This window comes from Amphiura filiformis, chromosome 1, assembly GCF_039555335.1.
Source record: "Amphiura filiformis chromosome 1, Afil_fr2py, whole genome shotgun sequence".
Lineage (NCBI taxonomy): Eukaryota > Metazoa > Echinodermata > Ophiuroidea > Amphilepidida > Amphiuridae > Amphiura > Amphiura filiformis.
The window spans coordinates 18,900,016-18,926,809 of record NC_092628.1 but is presented as its reverse complement, the minus strand read 5'-3'; the positions used below and the strand labels follow the sequence as shown (position 1 = coordinate 18,926,809).

The window sequence follows — 26,794 nt, the reverse complement described above, 5'->3', positions numbered from 1 at the left end:
TTTTGCACATTGTTTTGTGTTTTTAATATGAAAATTGATACATAGTTTTCATGTCACTCTATTAATGATATCAAAATGCATTCAAATTCAATTTTTTTTATTAGATCAACCATGAATGATCCTAGCATTTAGGTCTAGGTCTAGAGACACTAGAAAACCGTTTTGTTTTTTTTTTTTATTTGGGTAATAGGATTATCGGGCGGGACTCGAATTCCCGGGACTCACTCACACCCTTATACTAGTCTGAACATTAATGGGTTCAGTCCCTCAGATGGGCAAAAACCAGCTGGGTTTGCATCACATTTGATATTGTGAATATTCATTGGCACCAGGCCTGTACGTGTGCAGGATTTTTTGGGGGGGGGGGTGCGGATTTTGAAAAAAGGGGACTTTTTTCCAGGATAATGAAGGAGGGGGGGGTAATTTTATCAAAAGTGGACATTCTTTCCAAAATTTGGACCTTTTTTGACCAAAAAAAGCAAAAACCTAATTTTTTTTTGCTTGCTAACTTGCTACGCTCACCAGACCTTTGCTGCGTTGGAACAACCAGGCTGGTTTTAACCCGTTTTTCGCCATTTCAGGCTTACAAATGTAAGTGATGGTTCGGGTAAAAAGAAGAATCTAAGGAATTCCTATTATAAGTATGTCTACTCACATCATGGATGGTGGCCTTGGTTCAGGTGGCCTTCTTGCCAATCCAGGACTTTCATCATCTTTGAGAGCTGCAACATCATCATAGTACTCTTCAGTCTCCAATTCTTCTTCAGAGGCGCTATATTATGTGATCTTATCGAGGTTGGTGTTCGGGAGTTGTTGATGATGAATCGTGTCTTTTATACAGGAATGATGATCGTTTACTTGATGGCTTTATGAGAACAGTTGCTGTGGATGGAAAGGAAATCATGACACTCAGGGTAATGCAAAGGTCATGTACATTTTACATTGCATTTAAGGGGGTACTACACCCCTGTGGTAAATTTGTGACTATTTTTGCATTTTTCTCAAAAAATAATAACACACCGGTAACCAAATTTATGTATATTATTGGGGCAAGGAATCCAATTACTACACTGAAATTTCAGTGACTCAAGACAAGCGGTTCAGTATATAATGATAGCAAATGAGGTACAACCTAGCCGTACCTCTTTTCTTATCAAAATAACGAACCGCTTGTCTTGGGTCACTGAAATTCAGTGTAGTAATTGGATTCTTGCCCTATATATACATAACGTTTATTACCACTGTGTTATTAGTTTTTGAGAAAATGCAAAAATAGACACAAATTTATCGAGGGTGTAATACCCCTAACTAATGGTTTTGTATCCCTATTGTTAAATTTTACACTTGCTAGAAAAGGCCCACTGAAGTGCATGGATGCATGACCATTGTGAAAAACAGAATTATTACACCCATGCTTTTATTTTGCAAACTTTTCTATTGTGTTTAAAAAGTCCAAATTTGATTGACACAGCTTTGTTGACTAGGATTTGTTTGACTAGTTTTGTGGAAAACAGACAAGCTTTAAAAAAAAGCAGGCACCTAAGAGCGATTTACCCAATGGTCATAACATTTTGGCTCCTGGTCCACACCAAAATTATATGAACCAGACTCGGGGTGTACATGTATGTGTATACATTTTATTTAAAATAGAGCCTGAACTTAAAGCATAGTTTGTATTTAATGTGTACAGTTGAAATTTAAATCAGTCTTAGCTCTTTAAAAATGGCTCCTGGTTCACTAGATAATCACAGGACCAGGAGCTGCTTTTTCCAAATTTTGTGGAAAATTTTCATGGTAAATTACAACTAAATTACACACATAAGTGCATGAAATTAGTGATATTCTACCATAATTAGGTAATGAAATGGATGGAAGTTTGAGTCATAATAGGTTTTATCCATGCAATGTAGCGATCATCACTGACATGAAGTCATATGATTGACATGGCTAATGCAAGTTTATGCTTACTCCGATCACACGAAATGGCATGGAAAATTTGGAAATGTTTGCATTTTTGTGAATTTCTCATTAAAATAAAAATTCCTTTACAAAAGGAATGGGGCGCCCAATGTGAGCTGGACGGGATATGATGATCAAATCTGAGAGAAATGCTTCATGGAATGAAGCTTTAGTATCAATTTTGCGATTATGTGGGGTGGGAGTTCTGTTTTGGGGGCCTATTGTAGTGAGGATATTGCTTTGGATATTGAATATTGTTGAATTTTGTTATGCAGGGCCTAGGGTATATGATGGATAGTATAGAAGATACAAATAAGTAAGCTCCCCTAGTCATCTATACACTCATTCTTGTCACACGGCAATTTCGACATGTAAACGTCATTTCGCTTTTTTTTCACCCGACCTCCGTCCACAAACAATCCTGAAATGTTGAAAACCTGGGGTCAGTTTATCCTAAGGTATACTTTGTGTCTTTTGTATAGCCAACCCTGTGGCTAAGAGAGGCTAGGAAATACTTAAAACTAATCCAAAAAAATCATACCCTCCTTTCATATCAAACAATTCCAAGAAATTGACAGGCCTGTTAAATCAAGGGTAAGATCGATCGTTATTCTTCATGAGACGGGCACAGCCCATTTTTATGTTATTAATTCTGCTAAAAATAGTAATTAATAAATAACAAAATTACGTCATAATTATGACTTTAAATCGGCCATAGAACTCTATTTTAAACGGACACAATAGCCATTGGGGTTTCTTTCACTTTACCTTGCTAGGAACCCTTCCCAGCAGTTAGGCATATTACAATAAATATTATTTCATTCAGCATTATGGGTAAACACTAACAAAATGATGTAGGCCTAAATCGTATATTATTGCTTTAAACTGCCCAACAACGGTGAACCACGAGTTAAAAGTCGCCTAATTGGGCTACCATATCGCGGGGTTGGCAACTCGGGTTGCAAATACACTTCTGACCTTCAACACAATCATGTCTTTCGAATTTATTCCTTTCTCTGCTGAGCAGAATTGAAATTAGTTAATTAATGTTTTTATCAGAGATAGTCACCACAAAGATACTGAGCTGTGTTCTAATATTTGGTCACAATCAGTTAGCATTGAAGCACATAAACCAATTAGTGATTTCATGATTGGTCAGTGGTTGTTTTGTTTGGTTTAAGGATTAGGTGTGCAAAGGTCACTATGGACCACAATGGCCTCATTCAGTGGCATATTATCATTAACCTCAATTAAACAATCATAGTGCAAAATTTGACCTTAAGTTGCAGAGTATGAGTTTTTGTACTCACATTTTCAAAGGTCATTCAATGAATGCACAAATGTATTGGGGTTAAAGAACTGTGCCCTGATAGATGAGCATGTTGTAGATTCTTCACACTGTAAACAACTAGTTCATGTGCAAACATGTTCAATTAGAATGGTCAAATGTCACCGTCTATCGGGTTCTAAGAGGCGGTAAACTGCAGCAGTGATGCCAACGCCGCGCCTTAGGCGCACAATTGGGCTACTTGGCAATCACTTGCCGCTACTCAAAAAAGCATGCTGCTACTTGCCTTAAATTGGGCTACTTTTGACAGTCTCAGGCCGCGGCAGTAATTTGATGTATTTTCCTTTCAATTTAGCCGATTTATAAAGGTTTTGAGTCTCTAAAGCTCCAAATTGAAATTACAATGGGTTTTGTGACCATTTATTGATCGGTCAGTATAAACTTCCCAGCAAGTACCGGAAGTTTTAAAGTCAAGTGCTTTTCCGCCCAATTGGGTGTTTTGCATTCTAAATTCAGGTAAATACGCCCAAATATCCGGTATTAGGCGCTTTTTGGAAGCTTAAAAATTGGGCTACTTGAGAATCCATTACCGCGGCCTGGCGAGTCAATGCGCCGCGCCTTGGTGCTGAAATGTTTTGGCAACACTGAACTGCAGTTTAAACCATACCTGACCATACAAAGGTCACGATGTATTTGGTGTTTTTATAAGTCCATTAATTTTGTATTTTAAACAAAGAATATACGCACAACATTTTATCCCGTGCACATCAGAAAACAATAATAAAATAAAATCCAAGCATATTGTGGTTTTATTTCTAAGCTGGGCATAATTTTAAGCAAAACAGTTACTGAAGTAAATCTAGCAAGACTGAAATTAGAAGCTTTTTGCAAAGTCAAGCCAAATAATGGGGGACGCCACATGCCGTGTGGCGCCCAAAAATGGGGGGTGTTTATAGGGGGCGTTGATTACAGATATTACGGTATAAAGAAAATAGAATTTGCAACCTACGAGTTGGTGATGGTAGTACTACACTAGTCATAGGTTTTCTAGGCTTTGGTGGTGCACTTCCTAATATTTCCACCGGTGGCAAGAATTGTAACTCTGGTTTTCCACTAGTACGTCGACTTGTGTTGGACTCAGTCCTGCTTGTATTTGACTCTGTGGTACTAGTACGCGGTAATGACGAATCACTAAATGATGATATCGATGTGCTGTCATCAGCATCTGATTTTAGTTCATTGGTGTTGGTGGGAGCAATCGGTGAAGTTGTCCCACTGCTTGATGATGTTGATTTCCTAGGTATCACTGCTGGCCTTGGTTTAGGTCTTGGCTGTATTACCGGCTTTGGTGTATTAATGTCCGGTTTTGGTCTATTTAGTGAAGGCCTACGGTTGAAAGGCGATTCACTTGGAGGTTCTTGTTCAGGTTTTTTTGGCGGAGGTGCCCTTCTGAGCTTAACTTGATGAAGTTCGTCTAAATTATGTGGGATTCCAACTAATGACCCTGCAGGGGGTGTAAAACGTTTTGATACAGGTGCAGTAGTACTGTGAACACCGTTAACATGATTTGTGTTTCCATTACTCGAGTCCTTTACAGGCACTGGAGGTTTCGGCTTCGGTTTCGGTGGTAGACCTCCAGGCTTTATTAGTGGCTGTTGCTGTTGGTTAAACATTGCAGCAAAGTTTTTCACATTTCCCTGAAGAATGAAACAAAAAATTCATTTGTATATCAGATCTACTTGAACATAATTTTAGTTGATAAATTGGAAATGTCACAAACAACAATTGAACAAATGCATGCATGGCCCATGGAAGGTTTTTGAAAGGGGAGTAGGCGGCTAAAATTGGCGCTTATAAGCACCAACATGCGCCTCTCTACTCTTCTCACCCTAATTGCATTTTGGTGTGTGCATGTGCGTTTGTAAAAGGTGTGAAACAGGGATACATTCATGTACAATTCCGATAAACTGGGGATACACAGCAAACGGGGATATCCCCGATTTTCTTACTATGCAAGTGGGGCTATATAACCCCCCTAGAGGGCGTTAAATGCATTAGTTAGACATAGGGGGGTGAGATCCCCTATTGGATAGTACAGAATCAGACGAATACACCCAATCTGACTCCATACTACATGTATCTAACTGGGGATACACACATGTGACTTTTCCCGGCAAAGTGGGGACATTTCCACACATGCATAGCGACATATCGAAGTCGCGGTTGGATAGTCCCAGATGTGCGAACACACACGCGTGTCCACCCCGATGTACACGTTATACAAGTTGGGGTGTGTGTGTGGGGGGGGGGGGCACAGTGTCAACAGCCAGTGTTATAAATATAAACTTAATACCTCCGTTGGTGAGCGACGGGCGGCCTACCGTATCTGATTGGCTAGAAATCGATTGCTTTGTCGCTCAGAGGTGTACAATGTAGTACAAACTCAAAATGGAGACATGTATTCAATTCAATTGAAATCGATGTTCTATTTATTCACGCAGATAAAGAAAGTGGATAATGTACATTGTATTACAGATACAGCAGCTGGATTTTACACGGGTTCCTTTGTATAATTCATTTCTCAAATAGTTTTAAAATATATCACAATTTTTACTTTGGATTTCAAAATCTTTACTTATAAAATGCAGTTAAAGATATCCACAGCAAACAGCAAGGCCCCGCTAATTAGTGTATTGCTTTTCGAGTTAGTGTACTGGAAACAAAACCTGTGTTTTACCTGAAAACAAATCGAATTTTCTATAATAGTATTCCCCCATATGTGGTACTGATCATGTGCAAATCGTAGAATAGAAACTAAGCGACAGGCTCTATGGCAGGGCTACGTATACATGTATGGTATCTCATATCATGTAAATGGTATGCTTAGCCTGAGTCGCTCGGCCTATCTCGAACAAAATCGCCATGCGTATAGTAGCTTTTGAAAAACGAGAGGATTCGCCGTACTATCACGGCAATTTTTGACACGAAGATAGGGATGATGACGCAGTGGGGGTAGTTCAACTGATCATGCATGCATCATTCCTTCTTCTTCTCTTGGCTAAAAAGTGGAGGGGCAAATGCCGCCCTTCCCCCTCCCCCCCCCCCGCTTCCGCAGGCCTTCAGGGGGTACTACACCCCTGTGGTAAATTTGTGACAATTTTTGCATTTTTCTCAAAAAATAATAACACACTGGTAACAAAAGTTATGTATACTATTGGGGCAAGGACTACTACACCGAAATTTCAGTGACTCAAGACAAGCGGTTCAGATGAGGTACGGTAGGCCTACATCCTAGCGGTACCTTCTTATCATAAATAACAAACCGCTTGTCTTGAGTCACTGAAATTCCAGTGTAGTAATTGAATTCCTTGCCCTTATAATATTCATAACTTTTGTTACCACTGTTTTCTTAGTTTTTGAGAAAAATGCAAAAATAGACACAAATTTATCGAGGGTTGTAGTACCCCCTTAAATGCACTATGCCTGGAAAGATTTCATTATTTTTTGTTATGTGGCACCTCTTTCAGGCCAAGGGGAAGGAAGTGATTTTTGGCAGGCTGAGAGGGGGCAATCATTTTTGGCACATCATCATTTGGAAATTGTACCCCCTCATAATTATTGCACAGCCCCTAATATCATAAATGCCTTTCAAATCACAACTGTGCACTATCATCTGCACATACATGTAAATGAATGAATAATTTGTAATTACCGTATGGTCCGAGTATAGTCCCACCCGTTTTTTATGTGAAAATTTTTCACAATTGGGGGGTGGGATTTCAAAAAAAAAAAAAAAAAAAAAAAATTTGTTTTTTTATAAGTTTTTTTTCGGTTTTGGAGTGTCCCTGGACCTAGACCTAGATGCTAGGATCATTCATGGTTGACCTAAAAAAAAAAAAAATAAAAAAAAAATTAAAAAAATTCAAGATATTTTGTATTTTTAATATGAAAATTGATACTTTGTTTTCATGTCATACTCTATTAATGATATCAAAATGCATTCAAATTCAATGCATTTTGATATCATTAATAGAGTATGATTTATGAATACAAATTTTTTTTTTTTTTTTTAGGTCAACCATGAATGATCCTAGCATTTATGTCTAGTTCCAGGGACACTACAAAATCTAAATAAAAAAACTTATAAAAAAAAAAAAAATTTTTTTTTTTTTTACAATTCTGAAATTTTTGAAAAATGGGGGTGGGATTATACTCGAACGTGGGACTATACTCGGACGAATACGGTACCAATGTTTTAATATTATTTTTTACGACACTGAGCGAACACAGTACATCATACATGTGTTGATTTATACCTCCAACACCATGTTTAGGCCAAAAAAAAAGGTTTGTCTCAAAGCTCACGAGAAATTTAAAAACAAATGCGAAATGCGATTTTTTTTCCCCCGACTTTTTTCATGGTATTTTGAGAAAAAAGTCTGATTTTCGCCGATTTTTTCTGGAAAAAACTATAAAAAAAAATTTTGAAATAAAAAAAATTTCCGCATTTCTTTTTTGTCAAGTCGTGCGATTTTACAAACGCGCGCGCAAGCTTTGAGCCAAACCTTTTTTTTTTGGCCTTATACCAATGTGTTATATATTGTGTTGCAGTTCATGCAGGGACTGCCTTTTGATATCATGAGGAGAGCGAGAGCAATCGCTCTCTACTGCTCTCCTTAAATCTGATATAAGAGAGTGATTTTTAGCTCTCCTTAGTTGACCATTCTCTCCTAGTGCTCTAAACAGCTCTCCTTGAAGGCTCCAGAAGAGCTATTTTTAAATGCTCTCCTACAAATTCCAAAAGACACGTTTTAATATACCAACCAAGGTCATGTACAATTCATTTTTTTTAGTTTACAACTCTTAAACTTACCTGACTCATGATGAACGAACAATTGTGGTGCTTGTGTTCTTTAAAGAACACTTTCACCCAATGGCTAAAAATAACCAAAATAATTTACACCCAATTGAACGTGGATAAAAATATAAACATCAAGAGTCTGACTGAAATAGTCAGTGACAGCGGCTTGTGAACTTGTGGAAGGGAAGCTGAATGTCCAAAAGTGCAGACTTGAGACTAAACAAGTTTCAAGGCGTATCGCTAATGTTTATTTTAATTTCCAAACCCGGATTTGTAGCTCATAAACTCCAGAAACTACTCCACCAAAAAGGAAGTGTTGCAATCCCGGTATACGTATACAGAGTTGTTTTTAAAAGAAAAAGCACCGGCCGGGTTGATAATCCTGGTGGTACATGTTAAATCCCGGTATGCATGCACATATCCAGATAAATCGCTTCTAGTTCTACACAATGTACATTCGCAAATTTCTTCGCAAATTTCTTCTTCCGATATCTTGTACAAATTCAGACACCTCCATTTTGATTCAGCTACATGGCGATTTATGTGTATTCCGGTATTGAGCAGTAAATTCAGAAACTTCAAATGTTGTTGTTGTGGTATAAAACTCCGTATGCCTGCACACACACTGCACTGCTGTACTGATCAATCATGCTTTTCCTTTTCGACTTCCGTGTTCCGCAAAGTGGTTCAGTGGTTCTCGATTTATTATCTATCCAGACCTTCATCGTATTCAACGACTAATTGTAATGGAAACCAGCAAAACAAAAGTTTTAGCCAAAAATCTCAAACGGCAGCGTTTATTGATTTTCTCATTTGTTCGCAGGTTCTTTCTTCACGCCCAATGCGCAATCGGGGAATTCCCGATTGAAGCTAGTCCGGTGGGTTCACTGACGAAGTGTATCCATGATGGTTCCAATTAGGGGTACTTTTCAAGAAATGTCCGCGGAATTTTCGAGTACAAAATTGTTCGCGATTGTCCAAATTAGGGGTGTTTTGGAGCAAAATTGTCCTTGATATGAAAAATAGGGTGTATCCGCGATTTACCGCTACAGTTTTCGGGGTTTGGCTAAACTTTACTATACCCTACCACATTTGGCCGTCGCCGAAGCTACCCTAGTTTTAGCCCTGCTACACCGACGGCGCGAAACTCGATGATATGATTACATTGAATGATGTATGGATTAACTCAGTGCAATTAATAAATCACTTAATTCAGCAAATTAAATAAACGAACGAGAGAGATTCAAAACCACATTGTAGTAATTTAATTAATAATGCCACTATATAATCAAGAAGAGGAACATTAGTAAATTTTAAATTTAATTAATATTCATAGTTATTGCTTTGCTTCCCATAATCAGCCAGGAATCATAAATCTGCATAATGATCAGTTTCCATTCATTAATTGTCTTATTTAAAGAAGAGATAAAAAATTATTAATTAACTTAAGAACATTAAATAAAAACATTAACTTTTAACAATAGTCAGTCATTAATTATAAATGTAAATTTTCTGATGCACACCAGGAAGGTTACCGTTGTTGCAGGGCTACAGCGACATCGCCGTTTGATAATTAATGAATTAATTAACAAACAAACAAACAAACAAACTTTATAAATATTCACCCATTAATGCGATGCCTATGAGGAAGGTTATCGTTGTTGCAGGGCTACAGCGACATCGCCGTGTGAACTTTGAACGACAATTTCTCAACAACCCTACTACCGATTTCCATGATTTTTGCACCAAATTTCTTCTTTTTAAAAGACCTTGCTAAGTATAAATGATAAAAATTATCATGAATCATGATTATACGTCGTTCATAAAACGCCCCTACCACTCGCAAGCTTTACTTTACATTGACCGCGTTTTTACGTTCAATACAAATCTGAATAAAGATGGAAGATAATTACAAGTTCTGTTTCATTCACAATGTTTTGTTGAACTTGTAAAATAAATGTCTTATGATGCTTATTTTTTCACCTAATTAGTCGGAACTGTATGAGCGATGAATGACCATTTTCTTATTAATTAACTTTTTAGTGGTTACGGTCCTGTTTTTATTTACAACAACTGCAAAGTATGAAATCACATAAACCAGTGTATCCCAGCAAACACAAAACGTTTTCAAAACGTTTTTAATAGGTTCTGCTTAGGTCTTTTACGTCTTCGTCTTCCCAAAACGTTTTTAAAACGTTTTTAAAACATCGTGATTTGGTTATAATGTTGAAGCTTTAATTTCGTATTATTAGGACGTTCACAGTACGTATTGTGAACGTTATAATATATATTGTTAAGTTCTTTCATGACGTTTATAAAACATTCGTCTGCAATGTTCTCCAAACATTTTGCGCCGACGTCTGTTAAACGTTTCTTAAGTTTTATCAACAGAATATTGGAAATTTACAATTGAATGTAGGCCTTAAAGAAGAATTTTAACTTCTACAAGTAGAAACTTGATTTTAATTTATTCATAAACGTGTACATGAAGATGCCGCGTTTATTTGCATTTTGCATAGGCCTATGGAGTCAATATAAATAATAATTATTGCGATTTTGTTTTAGTCATATATTTATATACCCGGGGGGGGGGGTTCTTCGAAAAATTTTGTACGGGGGTGTGCCACGCAGACTTGCGGATGCTGACTTTCTCTATACCTACTTTTTGCTGTTTTTGCTACCCATCAGTATACCAATTTTCAAGAAAAAGCACCCAAATTTGCCATAATTGGGCGCTTTAAGTGCACTTTTTCCAAAATGCGCCCAATTGGGCGCATTGGTCTCGACTGATAACCCACCCATCGATATACCAAAATCGCTGAAAAGGTACCCCAAAACCGTGGCACATCCCCGTATACCTTCAACCAGGAAGAACCCCCTCCGGGTTTATATACTCTTGAATAAAAATTCTATGCCTATACATGCCAAACATTTCAAATAGTGAAAGGGAAGTTAGCCTCGATCAAAGATTTAAAATGGTCCCGGGAAAACGATGATGTGCCTATATATACGCACACTCTCACTTTGTGTCTTGACCTCAAGACTATAATAGCGCCCACGCATTGGAATGGAATGTCACAGGTTGAACTTGACCTTAACCGTTACTCACCAAAGCACAGTACTGTGTACAGTACAACGTGTAGGCCTACATGTATGTATCGTATAAACTGTGCTATTATGTATGCCGGACTCTCGCGGTGACACATGGCTCCGGGAATAATTCCTCTATGTATGCTATATTATCATAACATCAACATTTTCCAAGGAGTGACATTATTAGTACACATAATTATTGCACCACCCCTTATCCCAAACAGGTATAGGCATACAATGGTGTGTTTCTGCTTATCGTATATTTTACCGGGATCATGCGGATATTCCTGCCGGCAAAATACAGAAGCTGCTGCTGCTGCTGCTGCTGCTGCTGCTGTCGAACATGGAACTGTTGAGGTCATACGTATTACCTTGGTGTGAAACATTATTACTTTCATCATGGTAGACGTATCACTACACATGGTTCTCGTGTTTATAGGCTACTACAGAGTTTTCGTCCGGAGTTTTCGTCAATTGGTCACTGTAAAACTGCCATGGACCGCGTGTTTTTTTTCCAGAAGCCGGACCTATCTTTTGTATTATGTATAATATATTTGGTACTTTTGTAAAGACTAGTGTTGTCTATACGTCATTAAAATGTTCTAAAATGTTGTAGAAACGTAACATTCGTTTTCTGATGGTGACAAGTGCGTGCTGCAATAAAAAACAAAATATGCAATATGTTTTTTACGTTCCTATAACGTTTTCAGGACGTTTTGGACGTTTCTACAACGTTTGTAGTACGTCCGTTGCGTACTACAACGTCCGATACGTTTTCTGTAGGTCCTGGATACGTCCTGAGTGACAGAAAGAAAGGTTTTTAAAACGTTGTTTACGTTGTGAAAACGTTTTAAGAACGTCTCTTAATAACGTTTTTAGAACGTCAAAAACCTTCAACAAAATTACGTTTTAAAAACGTTTTATCGAAACGTCTAGAAAACGTCAACGATACGTTCTCAGAACGTTCAGAGAACGTTATTTGGTTAGCTGGGATACGTCGTTCATAAAAGGCCCCAACCACCCCTACCCAGGTGCAAAAGTTCTGTTTCTTCTTAATTAATTTTTCAGTGGTCACGGTCCTGTTTTTATTTATAATATCTGAAAAGCACGGTAACAGCGATACCTTCTTCCTCTTCATTACATTTATTTGCTAACATGATCAAGTCATTACAAAATACGCAAAAAGTCTAGCTTTGCGCCGTCGCCGTAGCACAGCAACAACGATAGCTTCGGCGCCGTCGGTGTAGCCCAGTAAAAAGGTATAGCTTCGCGCCGTCGCTGTAGCACAGCAACAGCGATACCTTCCTCCCCTACATTAATTTGGTGACATGACCAAATAAGGTATACCTCAGTGCCGTCGGTGTTACCATACGGAAATAGGTATATAGGTATACTTTCGCGCCGTCGCTGTAGCACGGCAACAACGACACCTTCGCTACCGTCGGTGTAGCCCGTAAAAGGTATAGCCTACCGCCCGTCGCTGTAGCACAGCAACAGCAATACCTTCCCGCCGTCGGTGTAGCCCTGTAAAAGGTCTAGCTTCGGCGCCGTCGCTGTAGCACGGCAACAGCGATACCTTCGCTACCGTCGGTGTAGCCCCGTAAAAGGTATAGCCGGCGCCGTCGCTGTAGCACGGCAACAGCGATACCTACCTCCCCTACATTCATTTGGTGACATGACCAAGTAAGGTATACCCCAGTGCCGTCGGTGTTACCATATGGAAATAGGTATACCTTCGTGCCGTCGGTTTAGCCCCTCAAAAAAAGTCTAGCTTTGCGCCGTCGCTGTAGCACGGCAACAACGACACCTTCGCGCCGTCGCTGTAGCACGGCAACAACGGCACCTTCTCGCCGTCGGTGTAGCCCATTAAAAGGTATAGTTGGCTACCGTCGCTGTAGCACGGCAACAGCGATACCTTCGCGCCCGTCGGTGTAGCCCTGTAAAAAGGTCTAGCTTTGCGCGCCGCTGTAGCACAGCAACAACGATACCTTCCTCCACCACACTCATTTGCTAATATGGCAACTTTAACAATTAGGCCTACATAAGGTGCACCTTTGCACCGTCGGTGTAGCCTTACGGAAATAGGTCTACCTTACCGCCGTCGGTGTAGGCCCCTCATAAAAGGTCTAGCTTCGCGCCGTCGCTGTAGCACAGCAACAGCGATACCTTTGCGTCGTCGCTATAGCACGGCGACAACGATATCTTCATTCTCCATCACATCAATATTCAATATTATGATACGTATTTACTCCATGAAATAAATGCTACTCATTCTTAATCAAACCACTCATTAACAATTAACATTCCTCTTATCAATATAACTTTAATCACTTTTAACAATCATTGTTAATTACTTACAACAACCCTCTTATCCCTCACACTCATTATCATTATGTCATAATTATTAATTAACTACCATCGCCCTCTAATCCATCATAATAATTAGAATTATATAATCATTCATAACCAATTACAATCGGCCTCTTATACGTCACACTAATTATAATTATATCATGCTTATTAACATCATCTTTTGATGCGATCAATCATTATTACTTGAGTACATTAAAATCTGTTATGCATAATTAATACTTCTAAGTCATTATATAATGCAATATAGTTATTTCATTTAAAATATGACATTACTACTATCTAGAAGTAACCACAATAATTTAATCGTACTAACACTTATTACCTTGATGAATGCAAACTTCATTAAGTCAAACGCCGACATATATACTTTATTAAAAACCTGACTCATATACCTCTAATCTATCCCATTAATTGTCGCCGACGCGACGTCGGTGTAGTTTTACCAAAAAAGGTGCAGCTTCGCGGCGCCGTCGATGTGGTAGGGTATTCTAAAGGTACTCCCGGGGTTTTTTTGTATTTTTTCTGTCCGTTTTTTTAGTATTTCCACACAAAAATTGATAGCGAGCGTATTTTTTCCGAAAAAGTTGTCCTCATTTCCCCATGAAATAGGGAGAAAATTCAAAAGCGTCGTTGAAATGGTAAAAATAGGGGTATTTATTTAGAAAAATGTCCTTGATTCCTCGTGATAAAGGGGTGAAATAAAAATGCGTCCTCAAAATGATAAAAATAGGGGAGGTATTTCAGGCAAATTTTCGCGCAAAATAGAGGGTCAATTACTGCAAGTGCCCTTTAGGCCTAAAAAAACTTGATTGGCGTAACCCGACCGACCCTAAAAATAGGCCCGACCCTAGACTTTTTCTTATTTTTTTTGCAAAAAAATAGAAAAAATATAAAAAAATTAACAACATTTTAAAAAAGGAACAACAAAGTTCAAGGTCTTTATCATGCATACCCAATTTACCGCTTAAAATGTGTGTAAAAAAAATTAGAAAAAAAAAATGCCGAAAATCAGGGATATGATACAATCCCTGATCACAGTGCCCTGATGGACCAGTAGCCTATACTCAAAGTGCGCAAGATTTCAAGGCAATGTTATCCCCTGGTCCAAAACATGGATGTATAGGCCTATACAGGGCAATAGCCCAAATCCCAGAAATCCAAGGTCAAAGTTTATACAGGGGTCCAATTTCAAAATTGCTCAAATTTTAATAAAACTTATTTCAAAATTAATATTCCTCTGCATGGATTTTTCCAGCCATGGCTTAATTCCGAATTGTCACCTAATTTGGGTGTACTTTGTCTTGGGTCCAATCTCTATCATGGAAAGTTTGCTATATCTTTCTAAATATAATGATTGTTTGTTCTAGATTTGTGTTTTAGCGTTTCATATTTGAAAGAACTAATGTTTAATTGCAACATTTCGAAACTACAAACCCAAACTGGGTGCTATGATGTACAACGGATTGGGCTACGAGTATGCATTTTACCAAGTTAGCAATAGGTATTTCCTTCATGTTGCCAATGCATGACTTTCTTTATTATACTCAAAAACGGATTTTATTATACATGTACTAGAAAGTTGTTTACGTGCATATAGGCTCCTTCACAGTCGGTTTGTGTTGTGTATGTTTACAACTGAGCCACATATAGACTGGGTTGCCGGGACTACCAGACAAAGAATCTGTTTTTGACTATAATTTGGCCTCCTATCAGTTTTACTGATAAGATGGCTAATTGATTTGACTATAATTTGGCCTCCTATCAGTTTTACTGATAAGATGGCTAATTGAAAATAAACACTTATTTTGTAAACAGATAATGCTCTGTGGTTATTTATGGATGGAAACTTATGAAATTGCTATTAATGAAATAATTAATATATTAAACATACATTTTGCTTTGTTAACGATTAAAATCCGTTCACAAATAAGGTTTTAGAACATTTTGAACAATTTTGCTCTATGAAAAAGGATACAATTGCACCCCTGCTGATCTGACTACTGATAAGCTGTCAACAAGCATTGACAAGTAAAGTGTGACCACTAATTAAACAATAATAATGAGCATTATCTGACCATTCCCTGATCTGACCAGAGCTGGGTATAAATAGTGCACTACTACCAACACTAATTGATGTTGGGAGTGACACTAGTCGTCGAGGGGGGGGGATACCAGTAATTGGGGTAGATAGTGGCTTTGGGAATCCCTGGGATTGAGTAATCAGTCTTTTTGATTAGGCCAATGAAAGTCGATTTTGAGTTTCCCGTCACCGCCCTCACTTCATTTTCTGACCCTCATTTGAATTCATTATTGTGACTATTTTTAATATACTTTTGAATCTCAGTTGGGCTAAACATCCATCTTCTTTATGAATATGATGTGATTGTAACTACCAGTAAACTATACATTGCGAATAAATATATCTAAAATTAATTACCATGCTTCAATATCAAGGTTAACAGTTACTGATAATAGATAATTGGATTGTCATGAAATGTGGTTGATATGAAATCCCTTAATTGCAGCAAACATTCTTAAGGTTATCTGAATATAGATAGTTGGATTGTTGTAAAACTCAGAGGATGTGATTTCAATTGAGCCGTTTGTTACAAGTATGAATTAAATGTAGACCTATTTATAGCACACATTTTCCAATTCAGCTTTCGACATGAAAATTTTGAGTATTTCCTAGTATGTCATTGGTGGTATTTACCAATAAATGCCAATATTTCGCACCCGGTTAGTTGTGCCAAACATTCAAATTTACTAGCTTTCCAAGTACTTGCAATGCAAAATTATGAAACATGATCTTCATCCATGGCGTTGTCTTTTTAAAGACATTTCTTGTTTTAAATGTATAGGCCTAGTTTGACCAGGGATATGAGTTGCCTCAATATCCCTGGTTTAGGCTACTGGATCAAAAATTTCCTTCGATTTTGATGAAAATGTTCTCAAATGTAATATCTTGTCTTGTAATATATAGCAATCAAGAAAAAGAATAGTTTGCACAGGGCATTTTGGTTACCTAGGAAACACATCAAAATAGATCACAAACAATAGAACTGATTAGGATGTTGACCCGTTTCACTATTGTTCGGTGCAGTTTTCGGCAGACCGAGGGGGGGGTTCAATTTTTGGTACGCCATTTGCAAATTTATCGCAGTATTTTGATGTATAAATATCAGTATAATTTCGAGTTCAACTGAATAGAATTTATTTTTTAATCAAAAATCGACTGTAGAAGGGGGTGTTTAAAGGAGTATTTTGTGATCCTAGCATGGCATCCTCTTTGAGATTTGGGGGGGGCAGTGAATGGGGGGGTAATCAACCAATTAAAATTCAAGTTGCACAAAAGCTCACAAAATTGCCTCAAAATGGATTTTTTTTGGGTAAGTTATGGGGGGTTTGCCTTAAAAGTGTGGGAGGGGTGAGCAAATGTCCACTTGTCCCCCACCCCCGTATATAGTGCCACCACTGGTTATACCCACAAAAAAGCTTGTTCTCAATTGATTCCGATTTTGCGTTTGCGAGTTATAGGCCTAGTATGATTTATATGTATATGCCACTAGTGCACTGTGTTGTCCTAATACACTATACTTTGCATTGGTAGGTCCTGTGGTTCTTAAGTTAGAGTGGTTTTCACTCTTTTTAGAGTGGGGTTTCACTCTTTTTAGAGTGGTTTTAATGTAAAAAAACACATTTCACTCTTTTTTGAGTGAATCACTCTTTTGAGGAGTGAGTTTTAGACCGGTTTTTAGCTGTTTTTCCCGGGAGCCCGGGCCGGGAGCATTCTTTTAGAGCGCAGGCCTTCATAACTCATTAACAACCATAAATCAAGCAAGTTTTCAACTAGTATATCTGTAAACTTGAATAAACTTTTGCAGAACATCAAAGTGTTATTTTTCAATAAGGGAGTGTTCATTAATACTTTGGTAGGGGGCTGGTCTTCCTCAAATTTTTCGCCCGAAAACTTTTTGACCCCCCCCTCGATGGACCGCTAACCTTTTTTGACCCCCTCTTTTGACCTACAAAACTTTTTGACCCCCCCATTATCGTATAACAAACATTATACTTAAGTGTTGTTTCCAGTGGTGTGGTATCTCACGGGTCACATGTCATTGAGGGAGGCAAATGTTTGAAACATTCCCGGTGGGACAATTGCGCATGAAATACAAGCACAAGGAAATTTTCATTTTATACTTAATTTAGATTTGTCCCAAATCAGTGTGTTTATCTGATTTTACTGGGATAAATGAAATAGAGGATTTATTTGGAGGTTCATAGGCACATCAGCCTTATTTTGCATCTGTGGCTATTGTACAAATGCGCGCAAAAAATTTGGCCATATTGGAGCTTGAATGGTCAAATAATGTTAAAATTGGAAATAATTTATGCAAAAAGCTAAAATGGTCAAATATGAGATTAATTTGGTCACGCAAATGTACACAGGTATCAGTTTGGCCCCCAAAGACCGTGGCACCTGGGCCTGTGCCCACTCTGCCCTATGGTAAATCTACCCATGGGCCTATGTGTACAAAATAATTTTGCAATGAGAAATAGTAAACTGAAGTGTGCAGTTTACGTGCAAAGAAATCCAATTTATTTACAATATTTTCTTGAATTAATTGTATTTTGATCAGATTGGTACATAATCATGTTTGTAGCCTACTTTGAAGAGATATAAAATTCTATGATAAAAAGTGCCAGTATTTCTTAGACCAACCTATATAGATGTTGCTGATCATCTTTAATGTTATATTAATTAATAGATATGTGTACACCAAGTGCCATAATTTTTTCAAACCAAAGCACTGAAAACCCAAACTTGCCCATGTTAAAAGTGATAGGGTTTTAAAACGGAAAACTTTTTTTGTCCCCCCCCCCTTTTCTACCACCTAAAACTTTTTGGTCCCCCCTCTTTTAAGGTTCAAAACTTTTTTGGCCCCCTTCCCTTTTTACCAGCCCCCCCCCCCCACCAAAGTATTTCTGAACACTCCCTAATATATGGATTTAGATAAATGAAATCGACAAGGACAAATGCTGATGAATGAATGAATGAATCAATATATAATGCCCTTAAAAACGACTGTAAAATTAGTCTATAGTAAAAACGTCCTGAAAAAATAGCTGCTGCGAATGACATTTGATTTTGCTATTCAATATTTGTCCAATGTTTTGATGCAGCGGAATTTGGAACTTGTCGACGACGAGACGACACCATAATCAAAACCTTCATGTTTACATGATGTCAGTTCACTACCTGGTATATCTGGGTGTCATTTTGTGTGTGCAATTCTTCGGATCGGGTGCTGTTGATGAGAACATTGAGTGTAAGGCGATTTTTCATACCAAAAAATCTTATCACACTTGCATGCTTGACTAGTATTTTTTTTGTGAATTTTCATTTTGTATTGACAATCATTCTTCATGTTCATTCAACATGTTCAATGACACACATGCACATTGCACAACAATGGACATGATGGACATGCATTATATTCATACATTATAAATGCTAGCATGAATGTGAAAGCAGTAAGCTTAGTTAAAATTAACATAATTATTTGAATATATAGGTTCAAAAATTGTATTCCTCATGATACATTGTATCTTAATACTAATTATGCGTGTCGTCCTCTGTCTGTCCATGGCGCTTATCGCGTCGCTGCGTGGCTTCTTATCGCGTGCTCATGGTGCGTGATAACGTGAAAGCCTTGCTGTCGCGTATCAGCGTGTGCTTGTGTGCGCTATCGCGTAGTGCTGCGGAGTACCGACAGGCGCAGTGCGAGCATCGGAAAGCATTACAGTGACTAACAGGTGCATCTCATCGGACCAATAGGCCTATTTTAAAGACATGATTAACATACCCGTTTGCGTTCACATTTCTCCCGATTGAATTGACGGCCAACATCCAGACACTACTAAAATTTCGGGGTATTTTTGGGTCCTCCGATGTGGTTGCAGGACAGGGTTTGGACGAGGCGAACGATGGGTTTTCAGATTATAGGTTCCGAAGTAAGCGTCACAGCTACAAAACAGAGTTGATAGTTGTGTCTTACACTGTAATCATTGAGAGACGTATATCGTATAGTAGTTTGAAAGGTCAGGACAAGTATTATCATGATTATAGGTAACGGGCGTTGGGTAATAAGCCCAATCGGCATTGGAAGTTTGCAATGCATTGTGGGACAGTTTTTGCAGTTTTAGGACACTTTGTCCTTTGACCTATCGGGAAAATTGCTGTAATTATTAATAATTTATTTATTATTGTCATAATGTTATCATTAAAAATATTTAAATAATTAATTCATGTAATAATAATGTTTTTTTTTTTTTTTTTTATTCTAGTAACAAGTTTTAAATTATATTTTGTACTCACAAAACCCGAATTTTCCAGATAGGTCAAAGGGCAAAGTGTCCTAAAAAAACCGGAAGTTACAATAGCGATTTGGCTTATTAGAGATAGGCCTATCACGAGAACCGCCCAACCCGAGAACCGTGAAATCTAGTTATGTATAAATTTAGTAGCGTTTTAGAAATTTCAATTAAATTGAATGAACACGACTTTCAACAAACAGCCATGAATCATGATGATGATGATCGACAGCTAGCAGCTGTACATGTACATGTAATGGCTGGCCTCGATTATCAATCGCATTCGGGCAGGGGGTTGACAGTGATTCGCCGATTCTCCAAATTTGGGTATTTGCACGCCATGGGCTACGGTATGCTGTACAGAAGTTGCCACGAACTACAAAATTTGACACACATATGGGGGCCGCCATGGTGTGCTAACAAGCGCGCCGGGTGCTGCACCCCGGCTACCTGATGGCTACGTGTACGGTACGCTTTCCCAAATGTCAATCATCGGGGGTCAATCACCTCGAGCTTGACAACAATGATCTAAACAGCTAGACTATCACCAAGTCTTGCGTGTAGGCGAATAACCGGGGTTAATTTTCGTGTTTGATAACGAATTCCCCAAGTCACCATCTGAAAATAGTTCCGGAAGTAACCGATACCGTAGCCTCATCTTTCAGATGCTTTGCCACTATGAAGATGATTTTTTCTTCACTCTTGAGTCGCACCAGAAACGCTTAGCGGTGACCATGCAAGCCAAATTATATTGATTTCTCCACCACTTTGCCCAAGCGGTGGATTTGCTTCAAGTCCTTTGGCGTCCATAGTTAGTGAATGTAAAATTCATGGAAGCTTTGCCACATCTTCCAAAAAATTTATTTTTCAAAATTTTGAAGTTATTCTTTCAAAACAATTATTTACCATCAAAACTTTGTAAAAATGTATTTGACATTGGAATTGTTATGCCAAATAGTGGACTTTCTATATTTTTTATATAATCTTATCTTACTTTACCCCAGGCATACTGTGCACTGAGTGCATGGGTACAGTGTTTGAGCAACAATGTATGTAGCCAGTACATCCTACACAAAAAATCAGACCTGACTAAAAATTTGAGCTCAGTATATATATGATATATACTTCTACCACTGATTATACTTGGGACAGTGAAGAGCATGAATAGAGAAAAAGTAAGGAGGAAGCCTTGATCAAGGCTACCCAAGCGGCAGCACCGCTTGGAATTGAATTATAATCAGCTCGGAGCAGTGCCGCTCTGACATACCGGTATGGGAACAAAGTGCAGACAAGTGCAAGCTTGCGGCATGATGAAGCGTCATGCCGCTCAGCAGCAAGCGGCAGAAAGTATGAAACCAGCATAACAATTCTGAAAGAAATAACCCAACGAGATGCACATGCTGCGGATGAATTTAGAATGTGATGGTATAGCGCCGGCTCCCATTGAACATACATTGTCATTCCACCCTTACTGCGCCTGACCATTGACATCTGAAATCATCAATAAATCATGTTTTAAAATAATTAATATTGCATGTTTCACTTGTTTCAAGTGTGACCGTCATCAACTAGATTAAAACATTTTGGGCGGTCAAATTAGTAAAAACTGTCATACATTGTATGGGCATAGAGCTTGGTACATGTAGGTACAGTCTAGTCACCATCAGCCAGGTAATTGCAACAGCTGGGGATGAGTCATCCAGGGGTCATGATCTGAGGTCAAATTCAGTCTGCCCTTGAGGCTTGAAACTTTGTATCAACTTTTGAGTGCCACATCACTCCCTTTAGTGGAGGCATCATGGTCAACGCCGTGCGTCGAAAACCGCGACATCCGAGAACCGCCGTCAGTCTAGTTACGTTTTGCCTTTCGAAAAATCGTTCAGGCTAAAACAGGACGACCAATAACAGAAGTGCGTATATCACATTATATGTGACATGATCAAGGGGATTGAGTCACATGTCGGCACTTTTCAATTGGAGTTTTTTACATCATTTTCTGACAGTTTATGCTACATTTTGATGCAAACTCCATCAAAATCGGACATCTGGTTACCGAGTTATGAGCATGGCAGAAAACAATAAAACAAAAGAATTTGAACACTGTTTTTGCCAATATCTCAAAAACAATATTAGGGACATCGACTCATTCCCTTGATCATGTCACATGTGACCATCCATCTCAAACCGCTCGTAAAGTCGGCAAATTGTATTTTGAGTTACAGTCCAAAATGTGCATAAAGCTTGTATTCATAATGTACCTAATAATTGTCCTACATGTTTCTCATTTTAGTCCAGTCAAACACCAATCTTTAATCCTATTGTTGAAGAGGATAATAAGCTTAAATACTTATAGTAAATAACTTAAATCTTTGTTTGCTTTGGCTAAATCCTGTTTTAGTGGTGGGTTAACCAACAATTAACAATGAGAGCACATTCCTGAACCTCGTTGACTTGGGGATGATTTGAAGTGACCGCCAATTATGACCATTTGATATTTAATACCAGCAATGCAGAAAAAATGAAATATTGTTGCACCAAAATAATGTACCCTTTTACTGAAGGAGCAAAGTTTAACAAGCCATAACTTGAAGTCAAATGATATATGTGATGCAATCAAGCAAAATCAGTCGGAACTCGGAAATATTAATTTTCAGTTTCTTATAGGACAGTAAAAAGCATTTGCAAAGCTGCATTTTGCAGAAAACCCCATTAAAATTGAACAACCAGTTCCAAAGATATGAGCTATTAAAGAGTTTCCAAAACAATAGGAAACAAAAGAAAATGCTTCCTTTGCTTGGCTATATCTCAAAATCAATATTTCTGAGTTCCGACTGATTTTGCTTGATCGCATCACATATCATTGTAAAGCTTATGATATTTTCTAAACACGGAAGAAAACAAAATTGACCAGGGGCCGACTTTACGAGCGTTTCGACGTGGACGGTCACATATGGTAGCGCGAAATCCAAATGCGGCGGCCAGCGCGCTTGCAATTTGTTTGACTCACAGCACGGTGCGCGTGGAGGTTACTAATATTTATGCTGATGTCCACTGTATATTAAAAACCGCCTTTTGTGTTTTGGCAAATAAATAAAAATGATTGGATCATATGTATCGCATTTATTAATGAGGTTATGAATGTTATATTTATGCCGTTGACCAAATTTGTCAAATATCTGACCTGCGCATATCGTTAAGTGTGTATTGCCGTTAGACAGAAAAATGGTATGAGCCAGTCCGTAATGTATATATCCGTAATAGGCACGGCGTATATTGGACTGGTAGCAAGTCTAGTCATGGATATATCATGTGATGATGTGAGCCAACCATGATTATAAATCGCATATATTCTAAACTACTGGTACATGTACATGAACTACAACCACCTCCATGCTGCAACGCAAATGCGTGACTTAATTTGGACGCAATAAATAAAATTTATCATGAGTGAGTCGCAGACACTGGTGTAGACCTACTTTGCGCAGTGAACGTGAAGTGAGGTTTTGGGCAGACAGAACGAAGATGACCTTGGTAAGCCATGGAAATGTAAGGCAATGACAATATCAAGAAAGAGGGATCCAACCAAGCTAGATCTTCTTCACCAGACTGGCTGTGAAGGATGAGCTGGAGATACTGAGTCACAGTCAACAGCAAGCTGACCTGGACAAAGCACATTTCTAACTTTTCATCCAGAGCAGGACAGAAGCTGGACGCTCTGAGGATAGTTGAAATAAACTTGATGTCAGAGGCAGAGCAACGGTATACAGCACCCCCCCCCCAATTTTACCCTCCCACCAGGGCTCATAATAATTGCATAGTCCCTAAATATAAGGCCAGTGAATATATCAGATATCTGAAAGAAGGAATGTTGTTGACTTGTCAATGAAAGCTTTGATTTTACTTGTGTCAAATGTGTATTATAATGAAAGACAGAGATAAAAAGAAATTATCGCGTCTGATGTCAATGTCAATTACGATCCTTGATTGGTTTACACAGGTTAAATAGCGCGTAAAAGGAAGGCCGATTTATATGGTGCCAATCGGAGAAAAGGAATAGCAGAAAATAGCGAAAAATTATGTACTTTTACAAGGCAAAAAGCAACTTTTCTAGGCATTGTTGACATGGTGCTTTTGCGAAAGAAAGTTTCCTACTATAAAGACCTAACTTTTGAGATGGTTTGTATGTTTGAAGGTGCAAAATTAACAATAAGGCGCCCGGTTATACGCCACGTTCCAAGCAAGTCATCATCACGACACTTGTAAACAAACCGTGCTCGAGTTTGATTGACAGATGACGTCAGACGCGATAAATTCTTTTTATCTCTGTCTTTCATTATATACACATGTAGGAGCCATCTGAAATATTGATCTCAAAGGTCAGATTTTGAGGTCAAACCTCATTTGATATCAAGTTGTCATAATGGTCACTACCAGAGTCGGTCGCTTATATTATAATATATCCTTTCCTCTTTTCAGATGTGACGGGGAATCAGTTTTACGACCCACGTCAAGTGAAAGAATACAACGACTATGGCAGTGTAAGCTTGTTCCCGTTCCGTTTGCCTGATAGGGTCAGTGATGTCAGATGGCAACTCATGAAACATAGATCAAACTCAAAATGTCCCCATCTTACTTTTCATGTGTGAGTATGTTATAGATAAAGCATTGTGTTACGATCAAAAGACAAGTTCATTATTTTAGGGTTGTTTTGTGTCACCTCCTGAAAAGATCTATAACACCATGTAGGGTACCGTATGTCCTCGAATAGTCGCCCCCTTCAACATGTCCCACTACTTTTTTCAACCAAGATGTTTAAAAAATGCTAATATTTCCATGCTATCTTGTTGCATGTGTAGTAAGCTTAAGTGCACATAATATGGTCGCTAATTATGACGTCGGAGCCGTCGGTACTTGGAGAATATTTGGTGGTAAACCCGGGAGTGAACAGGAAGTTGTCGTTCCTATGTTCATAGTTTGTAATTTCAGCGTGAGTAAGCTTACCTAATTTGATTTTAACGGGAATTATCATTCTAAAAATGACCTCTAAACCCCCCTTTTGGAAAAAGCAATGACTATTCGAGGAAATACGGTATCTCGGATTTATTCCAGTGTCTGATCATTGATCACAACTAAACCCATGCTACCAGCAGTACCAACTTTTTGCGTGTTTACACTGAGCACTCTGTATTTTTACCCGGTATTATCTGGTAACCCACAATCCGATTCAGGCAACAACCAGCATGTTTCTACTGATCAGTGCTTAAAAGAAGGGTTGTGGTGTGTACCGGAAGTACTGAAAATATTTTCCTGACCCCCAAGCTGCTTTTAAGGTCACGATGTGATACATAAAGTGTACATAAAAGAAGTTCAACACCCAGCAACCGTTAACCGTTGTGTTTCCACGGGTGTCACACCACATGATATGGTCTACCTCATGAGGTGGATCACGGTTGCTGGGTGTCCACACCGCATCACTCTGAACTGATCTGTTTCCACTGAGCACATTAACCGGTAACACTCTAAACTAAACCACATTACCCGCCAACCGTTTCCCAGTAGAAACACGCAGATTGATAAGGGAAAAAAATCAAAAATAAAGTAACTTAAATATTGTCAATACTTTAGGTAGAAATATATAAATTTATAAATTGATTATGTACTTCCTGTTGACCTGTTCTAGTACAGTTATTAGTTCTTACCAATTACAAATAAACTTCTTACTTTTGCATTCTGCATAATATATATAGTTTGTTTTGCTTATTGAAGAAATTATTCAGAATTTAATTCCCTCAGGCCCTCAACACGAAGGCTGGGGTGCATTCTGCATTGATAAAAACATCAAAAAAGACTTGAATTTTGAGTATACAGTGCTCAGCGTGGATATAATTTAGGGGTCCATTTTTAGCTTAATGTATAGAGTATCTTAATACCGTATTCATTCCAATAAGCGCTCAGGGCGCTTAACAAAGTCATTTATGGGTGGGCGCTTATTTTTTACATGTGGTTTACCAATTTTAACCTAACAGGTGTTATTAGAGACAAATTTATGTACGTTATAAAAGTTAAGGGTCCTGAGATGTTCTAGTAGCTTTTCTGATGCAGAAAATATATTACATGTTTACACAGGACTTCTATTTCCCCAGCTATTTCAATGTATCAACATCTATCCGTCACTTTAACATTAATGGTACCCTTTTTCCTTTAACAAATTGAAAATACCTTGGGTGGGCGCTGGGGCATGGGCGCTTATTGGAACAATAATATTTAAATCCTCACAAGCTTGAGTCTTGAGTCTGAATAATACCTAGTGTTAAAATTGTTTTAAAAAAAAGGTAATAATGCATGTGGTTGCACTATTTTTATGTATTTTAAAAATCCTGGTAGTGATAATACACTATTTAAAAAAGGGTAGCAAATTTGCTATCATCAGTTTCATCATTTAGAATCTTGTTATTTTAAACGAGCATGTGGGTAGCACTTTTATAGTACATGTAGAGTGACCCTCCTGGGAGCCTGCAATAAAAGCTAGAAAAGTTACCTTTTCAGATTCTTGTATTGAGTGGTTACATGATCACAGCATCACTGAAAGCACTGATTTGATGCAGCAACATCAGCTCACCCTCTTCACTAATGTCGAGTAACAGTGACTCCTTTTTAGTCCAGCTAAGATGTGGAGCTCTGGTATAATCCGCTTATTCAAAACCACCAAGGGTTGCATACCACAATCACACATAGATGTAGTTCAGTAATCAAGTCAAATATTTTAACCAACTACTCTTGATCATCAAAATAAGTGATATCTTTATCACCTTTTCCTGTGTTTTTCCAGGGCCGGCTGTTTTTTG

General features: G+C 38.2%; 3 protein-coding genes across 5 annotated transcripts in view; 1 reads left to right on the top strand and 2 right to left on the bottom strand.

Moving 5' to 3' along the window:
• LOC140164691 (uncharacterized) overlaps positions 1 to 764 on the bottom strand; it is a 49,431-nt gene extending 48,667 nt beyond the window's left edge. The window contains exon 1 of one of the 2 annotated variants that reach the window (XM_072188082.1): positions 656 to 764. In XM_072188082.1, coding sequence (XP_072044183.1) covers positions 656 to 660 — 5 coding nt within the window. In that variant the 5' untranslated portion in view covers positions 661 to 764. The remainder of the gene's footprint in view (positions 1 to 655) is intronic. The other variant, XM_072188152.1, reaches the window with a different exon arrangement.
• On the bottom strand, positions 746 to 8,541 carry LOC140164935 (uncharacterized). The gene is made up of 3 exons (XM_072188370.1): positions 8,121 to 8,541; positions 4,257 to 4,944; positions 746 to 882 (listed from the first exon to the last, which is right to left on the bottom strand). Exons 1-3 carry the CDS (start codon positions 8,127 to 8,129, stop codon positions 788 to 790), a joined length of 792 nt encoding a protein of 263 aa, XP_072044471.1. The 5' UTR covers positions 8,130 to 8,541; the 3' UTR covers positions 746 to 787.
• A 10,186-nt stretch (positions 8,542 to 18,727) lies between these two features.
• LOC140164216 (post-GPI attachment to proteins factor 6-like) overlaps positions 18,728 to 26,794 on the top strand; it is a 33,600-nt gene continuing 25,533 nt past the window's right edge. For both annotated transcript variants that reach the window (XM_072187497.1, XM_072187572.1), the window contains exons 1-2: positions 18,728 to 18,904; positions 24,426 to 24,591. In XM_072187497.1, coding sequence (XP_072043598.1) covers positions 18,817 to 18,904; positions 24,426 to 24,591 — 254 coding nt within the window. In that variant the 5' untranslated portion in view covers positions 18,728 to 18,816. The remainder of the gene's footprint in view (positions 18,905 to 24,425; positions 24,592 to 26,794) is intronic.